This window comes from Periplaneta americana, chromosome 4, assembly GCF_040183065.1.
Source record: "Periplaneta americana isolate PAMFEO1 chromosome 4, P.americana_PAMFEO1_priV1, whole genome shotgun sequence".
Taxonomy (NCBI): domain Eukaryota; kingdom Metazoa; phylum Arthropoda; class Insecta; order Blattodea; family Blattidae; genus Periplaneta; species Periplaneta americana.
Window position 1 is genome coordinate 123,202,247 of NC_091120.1, and position 9,660 is coordinate 123,211,906.

Here is a 9,660-nt window from a genome sequence, read left to right on the forward strand (position 1 = left end):
TGACGTCACATCGGTGCGGACCAATGGGGAGAAGGCAATTCCCCCACTTAACGATCCGTGTCTCGCCTGAATGCCCTCTTGTGGATTTTAAAGTAAACTCCTTGTGTGGGCTACACTGGCTGCATTGGTAGGGTGGGAGATGCAAGGTTGACAAGGCAAAGTAGCCGGTCATTGGGAGTAAAGTCTTTCTGCTACCTGGGTGGCCAAACCGTTCTCCCCTTACTTAACAAGGGTGCCGAGGGTAGAAGGCAGGGGGAGATGACCGTCTGCTCTCTAAGATTTGCCATGTGGCGGGCGAAACTAGAGAATAAATAAAAAGTCGAGGCAGGCTTGCAAGGAGCATAATGAAGGAATCACAACAATTTGTAGAAAATCTTAGATGCTTAGAGCCAAAACTGGCTGATATATTACATTTCAAACTCCAATCCAGAAAATTTTACGAATTGAATTTACCTTAGCTTATCTGTGATCCTCATTTAATAACATGTAATTATTTTACAAAAAGTTATTTTAGACTGTTTGATCCCAAGGAATAAACATGCCCTCAAATTGAGATAACTGTTCCATAATTTGTTCTCATGATGTGTTACGCAACAGTTTTACTGTTTCTAAAGCATTAACAGCACCATTAAAGGGCACAAGATTGTTGGAGGCAAGCGTGAGCATTTCGAATTTTCATGAATTTCAAAGTGGGCTTCATCTTGACAGTGAATATGTTCTTACATTTTCATATCAAACCTAAGTTCGAGCAAAATTGATTTAGAACATATAAATGAAATTTCATACCTCCTAGGGTTTAAAAAACGTGTAAAAATGGATAAATGAAAAAAAAAAACGAAAAGCATATATCCGAAATAAATTAATGTGGAAAGTAGAGGAATTTTGCTGGGACCTGGGGGGGGGGGAGGGGAGGAAGAATGAGTGTGAAAAATTCATAAGTGTGAAACGCATGAAAGAAGTTTTACTGTACATCATGGTATTGTTTCTTGTTTCTGTTGTTTGTAAGTAATACCCAAACATTTGATGAAGTTGTTCGTTAAAATCAGATGTTTCAGGTAAAGATGTAGTGTAAATTGAACATATTTGCATATTCTAAATTAACTCAGACACATAAATTAAGTATTAAAATTTGCTTTAAAATAATTGAGAAAAGATAAATTGGGTAAACTGTCACTATAAAGTACTGTATGGCAGGCAGGAGAAAATCTATGTATAAATGCAAATTGAATGCGAGATCATGAGATGAAGGCACTGTTATTTTCTCCCATACTCGCCAATATCATATGTTTACATTGTGAACAGTTAGAAGTACAGTGACATTCATTATACATCTGAAAAGAAGTGGAAATACACTTAAATTGTCATCATTTTACGAGGACTTATCAGTTTTTCGAGTTTTATATTTTTACTTGATAAACAAAAGAAATACTTATAAACAGAAGGAATTGTAAACCATATTATTGATTAGTGATCATAGACGAAGACCATGGTTAAGAGAAAAAACTAAAGGAAGTAAACTTACGAATTCGAAACGAGGCAGTGAAACAAGTGGACAGCTTCAAATAGTTGGGGTGTACTGTAAGTAGTAACATGAGTTGCGGCCAGGAAGTCAAAAGGAGGATAACAATGGCAAAGGAAGCTTTTAATAGAAAAAGGAACATCTTCTGTGTACCTCTGGAAAAGAAGTAAGGAAGAGATTAGTGAAGTGCTTCATGTGGAGTGTGACATTTTATGAGACAGAAACGTGGACATTATGACATGGGGCAGAAACGTGAACATTACAACGAAGTGAACAGAAATGATTAGAAGCATTTGAAATGTGGATATAGAGAAGAATGGAGTGTGTGAAGTGGACAGACAGAATAAGAAATGAAATTGTGCTAGAATGAGTGGATGAAGGAAGAATGATGTTGAATCTGATCAGAAAGAGAAAAAGGAATTGGCTAGATCACTGGCTAAGAAGAAACAGCCTATTTCAGGATGCACGGGAAGGAATGGTGGACAGAAGAAAAGTTCGGTGCAGAAGAAGATACCAGATGATGGACAACATTAAGTTACATGAATCATATGTGGAGTCTTAAGACGAGGGCAGAAAATAGGAAAGATTGGAGAATGATAGGTTTGCAGTGAAAGACCTGCCTTTGGGCAGAACACAGTGAATGAATGAATGAATGAATGATTGAATGAACAACATTCAACAGTCTCTAGCTTTGCATGATCTCTCGATTGAAAATTAATTTACAAAATATGTCATATATGTCTGATGTGATGCACAGACTATCATAGGAATATGGGAAGCAGATATTTCATTAAATGCAGTTTACTAAATGCCGTGGAGCAAAATGTGCCTAGTGTGAACTACTGGTTTAAAAGACCATGGGGAAGAATAGAGTAAATAGTTGATAGAGACGGCAGTGATTCTAGTGCAGTATTACTATAGTTATATTTTAGTAAATCAATTATAACTAGACTTCGAAGTTGAGGCACATTTACTCTGAAAGTAAGTACACACAGAATAATGCAGTGTTTACAAAGCAACTGACAAATGAGCTTAGACTTGGAGATATAATTAATTAATGCGATCTTATTCAGAGTATTTCCATCATCACAGCTACACGATACTTCTGAATTGAACTTACTAGACGGAGGTGTGTATCACCCACCATTGGTTGTCCTAGAATCCAAGTGCTGGTAAAGTTTATCCTCGTAACCTATCAAGGTTTATGATCCTTTTGCAGAGTTTTTCCCTGGTTGGCATACAATATCTCTGTTCCAAATGTTCTAGTGACAGTTGTATACAAATGTTGCTTTGTATCACATATTGTTTACCTTTTATATTATTTATTTTATAACTGTACTTGACTTTTTTATACTTTACAATATTTGTGTGAAAAGTGTAAGGTATAGTTTAGTTAAAAAATTACTACTCTAAACTGAACTTTTTGGGAAATTCGCGAACTACAGTGTTTTCTGTGGTACCTACCATTTCTTTTGTAAAAGGAGAATTCAAGAAACAAACCATTAAGAGCCGTATTTTGAATAAGTGATTTCATTCATTCATTTATCCATCCAGCCATCCATCCACTCACCCACCAGCATAGCTAACTTGGCTAAGGCACTTGCCTTCTGATCCAGAGTTGCACTCAGGTGCGGGTTAGATTCCCGCTTGGACTGATTACCTGGTTTGGTTTTTTTTCGAGGTTTTCCCAAACCGTAAGGCAAATATCAGGTAATCTACGACGAATCCTCGGCCTCATCTTGCCAAATACCATTTCACTCTCACCAATCCCATTGACACTAAATAACCTAGTAGTTGATACAGCATCGTTAAATGACCAACTAGAAAAAATCACCCACCCATCCAGTCATTCATTCATTCATTCACTTATTATCTGTTTGTCTCTTTGTTTATCGGTTTATCCAACAAGCTAAATTAACTCTACATTATTAACTGTAATAACTGGATGAAGATTGATGTACAATTACCTGTTATAGTTTATGATGCGATGGGAAAGATCAGTTTCATTATAATCTTATTTTAACTAGAAGATAGAAATTCGGAACCTAATTTATTATAGGTACAATATTAATGTTTATCAGTTTCTCCGCATAATTAAAAAAAATCATTGCTATAAAATCGAATTACTTAAACAGGACAAACAGGAGGTGAGTTTCAGTGAGCAATATTTTCTGTTTCATCTGCTACTTTTTATTTTATCATTATATAATGTGTAAATAAGAGTGTGATTGTTTTTGGTATACCATTTATATGTTTGTTGGGCTGTCCATCTGTATATAAGGATTTCTCCTAGCAGGCTGTTGTGATCTGACCACTGTTGCGTCCCTCGTAGTGTCGAAGTGAAGATAAAGTCTCAGAATCATGGACAAAAGGGCTAGAGCTTTTAGAGGAGGAATGATCTAATGTAGTGATACAGAAAGGGAAGACTGTTTTAAATATAAATATTGGTATGATGTAGGGACAGGAGAACTTCAGAGAGATGGAATCCAAGTTTGAGGTTAGTTCAAGCAATTTGTCGAAAACAGAAGTGTGAAAAATGGGTAAACTGTGCTATTGAGGGCTCTAACGAAAATAGCTCGCGATTTTTCGACCTCCAAAGGGTCTCAGGGAAGAGCTAGGGTTCAAGCAAACAAGGGCAAGACTGTGAGGGCCGAAGATGCTGTAAGTTGGAAGAAGACTTTGGAGTGCGAGAAAGAGGGAGGGAAGGAGGAAGAGAGAAAAATTGAGGGTATGAGGGTAAAGGAGACAGTCAAGGGCGTGTGTCTGTACTTGGGGATGTTGGATCTTGGATGTTGAACACACCCTCAGATATGGCAGCATACTGAATTAAAAAAAAGTGTTAAATCCGTGGCATTTGGGGCATAGTAGCAGTCCCCTCGCCAGTAAATGAGTGGAATCTGTGGGAATCTTGTCCCAGTTGATGTTACATTGGCGTGGAGTTATCACTTGTTTGTGCATTTCCCTCTGGAAACACCAGGAATCAAAGTGACAGCCAGACAGTAGACAAAGCCTACTCACCCTCTCAAGTAACTTGAGCTAGGATGAAAGCAGCTCGCTGTGCTCTTTCAACAAGTAACGAGCAGATGTTAGAAAAATAACTTGTGCCACTCATGGCATAGAATAGGAAACTATAGAGTATTCGGATCTTAAATTGCAGTACAGCACTTAAGGAGTACGTTGTTGCGATGTCAACTGCAGAAGAGTGCGCGCAAGAGTGGTTTACGCAGAACGTCACAACTATAATTGCGCGCAAGAGTGGCTTAAGCGGAACGTCACAACTACACATTAAATAACTAAAAATTAAAGTTAACTCCAGGCTGACATTTACCCAGGATTCATCTGTGTAAATTATAGGTTTATTTTGTGCCCTTAAACATTTTATTTCCCGTAAGTATCTGTCCCTCCAAGTAATAATTTCATTGGTTTTGATAAAAGTAGCTTTATTACCTCTTCTTGGTACCGGAAACCTATGTCATGCAAGAAATGTTACAACGTAGTTCTGGAAAATTGTGGCAAAGAATCGTCTTCACTTACCTTTGTCAGAATTACATTCAGTGTCGGAGGTATGTTTGCAAATAAAAGAGAATGAATCACTCGACGTACCCCAGTCTGCACAATAGCATCATATTTAATTTGTCTCGTGATGTTCTTATGTCTTTTCTTCGTCTTCTTCTTGGAGAGAGTTCACAAAGGACCCTGTTTTAGTTCCTTCCTTATAGCATACTGTATATTGTTCACTCAGAATAACCTGTCACTTTAGCAGTTTTTCTAACCGAGTTACTTACATTCATTTTCTTTAAAAAAAATAGTCCAGGACGTTCATAACAATGCTGCGTTCCTTCTCCCTAAGCTTACCTAAGGAACGTTTCTTCTTAATTTGAGAATCCATTAGGAACTTTTCTTCTTAATTTGAGAATCCATTTTACACTTTGATATCTTATAGGCCTATATCTTATTTTATCTTGCACAAGTTTTATTTTAAGAAACTCTAAGAACAACCACACGCACACGCAAATGCACACATGCACATAAAATTACTCTCCTCACTTGTATATAATTGGATATATTACAATATAAAAGTTACTAATGACCGTCAATGCACGTGACCGTCTCAAGATTAAAATGTATAACTCCGTGATTACCGAATGTGTGTATTTTGTACAATAACTGCAACCTTGAGCTAACGTGGCGCATCAGAACGAATCAGATCAGATATCCACCCTTTCCTAAATCATCCTAGAACTAAATGAGCTACAGACTTGGGGTTTGTTTCAAAAATAACTTCCATCTTCGAAGGATATTTCTCCCGCTTTGACCCCTTGTACCAGTCAACACCAAAAAACTTTTCCACTGGCTGAATTTTTCGTGTTTTCGTGTAAAAAATTGTTTACTATGATTGAAAAGAAAGAGACATTCTGCATTTTCTTATCATTCAAATGTAGATTTAAACTTATGTACTTGGAGAGTGAATATTTCTTTACAAAGAGTAAAAGGAAAAAGTTTCTAATGGATTTAATATAGGATTTATGACGTGTTATGTTTTGTGCACCGAAGATTTTGCATGTGGGGTAAATTTTCATTATATTGACATTTTAACCTTTAATTACTATGTAAGTCATTTTTCATTAATGCCAACAGATGCAGCTTCAAATTCTGTACGTATGTATTTTTATCAATTACTATATATATTTCAGAAATGTGGCAACCTTGTTTGATTAGAAAAGGATAGCGCTTATGGTGAAATTCATGAGAAGGAAAGACACGAATAGATTCCATTCTCAGTTCTACTGCAATTTAAGGTCCGAATACTCTATACAACACTGTGTAGAAATAGTGCACAAGAAACAACCATTTTTACGACGACGACGACGATGACGATGATGATATTATTATTATTACAGTAGAACTTGGTTATAGCGACCTCTTTTTGTGCGACACCTCGCCTATGACGTCAAATATTCTGTGGTCCCAACTAATTCCCCATAAGACATATGCTTTCCTACCTTGCTTAACCCATTAACACCCAAATTATTTTTATTTAAAAAAAAAACGCAAATATTATATCTATTTCATAATTTTAATCCATAAGATGCCAAGAATATGTTTTGTTTCTTCTGCCGTGCACCAAGTAGCTGAAAATCACCTGGTCTATAAATAGACCGCTGGGCACATTATTATTATTATTATTATTATTATTATTATTATTATTATTATTATTATTATTGTTGTTGTCTCCTACTTTTATACTTTGTATGTCTCATTTATTTTGACTTACTGTTCACATTGTGCATTTTCCTTTCTTTCTATATGTTATATATTATGTCTGATTTCTACTGACTTGTTGTTTACATTATATTATGATTATCTACTTCAGTTGTGTGTAAAATTGTAGTGTACTTTACTTTGTAAATTTATAGTGTTTTTTTGTATCACAGTTTTACTCCTGGTTGAGTGTTAAAGAAGGCCTTAACTCTGTCATGTTAAATAAACCATTATTATTATTATTATTATTATTATTATTATTATTATTATTATTATTATTATTATTATTATTGATCTTCCATTTACAGTAATGTCCAGTGTTTAATGATGATAGGCAGTTGAATCACTATTTCTTCTGCTGCAGCTGAAATTATTGCCTAGTAATTAATCTAGTTGATTTCTGATATAGAAAAATTTCTTACCAGGTTTCCTAGAGCATTGTGTATTGATCTTCCATTATTATCACGCACAGCATTGACATATTTACAGTAATACGCAGTGTTTAATGATGATAGGCAGTTGGATCACCATTTCTTCTGTTGCAGCTTATTGACCAGTAATTCATCTAGTTGATTTCTGATGTAGAAAAGTTTATCATATTTGATATTTTTCACACATTTTTCCTTAATATGAATTAATTTTATGTTATCTGATTAGTATGTATGGAGGTGAATTACGTTCAATTTACATTATACTCTGTATTAATCTTTTGTAACTTGGGAAAACAATCAGTAATGGATATAAATATGAAATACTACGTCCTTGTTTCATTGCAGGGATGACAAATGCAGAAGTGCTCCACCAGGTGGAACATGGCTATCGCATGCCATGTCCACCAGGCTGCCCCACTGCTCTTTACGATATTATGCTTGAATGTTGGCATAAAGACCCGATGAAACGGCCAACCTTTGAGACACTTCAGTGGAAACTTGAAGACTTCTTTACCATGGAAGGTTCCGAGTACAAAGAGGCATCAGCCTACTGAGAACACGCCCACCTCCCGGAATGGCCACTCTCAACACTACGTTTACGCCTCCCCCTCCCTCCCCTCCCTATGTAAGAAGTTTGCAATGGGATGCATTGCCTCCTTTGTGGCCATCACACCAGTTGCAGAAACACGTTCCTATTTAGGAATGAGAAAAGAGCTCAAAGTATTGACGTTCCTCTGCATACTGTGTATGATATTAAAAGTGTGCAGAAGGTTTACCTTTCATGTAGATGTGTATAAAAACCAGACTCTAATTTTTTATGAATTTTATTCATTTTTATATCTTCAGTCCCAGATGGTTCTAATTTTTTTAAGGAGAGCTGTCCATTAAGAGTGCATGCTAAGATGTGAATTTTTATTTTTATGTTGCAGTCAGATATGAGACGTGAAGGTTTTTGTGACAGTTATGTTAGATAACTTTCATTATCAAACTATATGCATTATATAGTTATTTCTTTAGTTACTGTATAAATACTAAGGAGAGCTGTCTTATCATAACTAGTTATGTACCCACAGGAATTGTAACATGTGTTCTGTTCTTAATGATTTTTTCTTTAGATTGTATTTAACACATTCCAACAGGTGGTGCATGCAGAGCGTGAAATATATTATACTTATCAGTACAGTTATCCCATGCTTGTGAGCTGCTGCAGTAGCAATAACTTTACAACTTACTATGTATTACAGACACTCACAACTCACTTGTATTGTGATTGTTGCCTAGAAAAAAAGAATATATAAATATATATATATATATATATATATATATATATATATATATATATATATATATATATATATTTTCTACTCCCCCTCTCTCTTTCAGAGTAATTAACTCCAGAAACAGGGTATCATAATCTTTGAAGTTATTCTTGTGTTAATTAAGATTGATATCAAATGAGTGTAACACTGGGACGATGCATTTGCCTGTTAAACACAGTAATGAAAAAAAAGAATAATAAATATCAAGAGCACATGTAATAAACGTAATACAAAACGGAATATCAGGACAAATCAGTGTGTCACATGTGATTCGCATATAAAATTTTGATTAAAGAAATAGGTTTGGTTATACTTTACAAGAATTAGCTTTAAAAGAACTGTATACATTTTTCTTGACATTAGAATTAATTATTAATAGCATTATAGATATAACATTTCCGTGTAATTTTATAAAGTGTGTACATTAGAATAAACATTTGAAAAAACTTCTAATGAGGTGGTGGGAGTTGTGTTTCTGTCTGAGGAAATGATAGAATGTATGCATAACCAAGGAAATTGCAGAGGGATGGAGGCACATTTGAAGTGTTACAATGCAGACAGCATGAGTAGTTTATAACTGCTTGCAACAATATATTCTATTCGAAAATACAGCCCGAAAGTACTAACTAAACAAAAAAGAATTGAAGGATTGCCTTACTGAAGTTTCTCAAGAATCTTTTCAACATTCTTTTCTTAGCACAAATTTAAATTATTTTTATCTAAGAATTCAGTTTTTCGTTGAAACTTGTTATGGTATCACTGTCAGGAATGTGTAATTAATAATTAATGAATTTAAATACTATTATAGTCACAATCATGCCATGATATGAAAGAAAAATTACACAACCTTGAGCGGGAATCGAACCTGCGACTTCCTATTCTCTGGTCAGGCGCTCTGCCACTGAGCTATCGAGTTCGTCTCACGCCAAAGGCTTGGAATTTCTTCACACCCATAAGCAGTGCTGACTAGATCAGACGCTATGGACAGTACTCTATAACAGAGTCGCCAGTATGAAAGGATAATTCCAAGCCTTTGGCATGAGACGAACTCGATAGCTTAGTGGTAGAGCGCCTGACTGGAGAACAGGAAGTCGCAGGTTCGATTCCCGCTCGAGGTTGTGTAATTTTT

The 9,660-nt window shown here is 35.5% G+C and overlaps 1 protein-coding gene across 1 annotated transcript in view; it reads left to right on the forward strand.

The window, feature by feature from the left end:
* Src42A (Tyrosine-protein kinase Src42A) overlaps nt 1-7,830 on the forward strand; it is a 585,202-nt gene extending 577,372 nt beyond the window's left edge. The window contains exon 8 of the mRNA XM_069823919.1: nt 7,558-7,830. Within this exon, the coding sequence (XP_069680020.1) occupies nt 7,558-7,766 (209 nt within the window). The 3' untranslated portion in view covers nt 7,767-7,830. The remainder of the gene's footprint in view (nt 1-7,557) is intronic.
* The last annotated feature ends 1,830 nt before the right edge of the window (nt 7,831-9,660 follow it).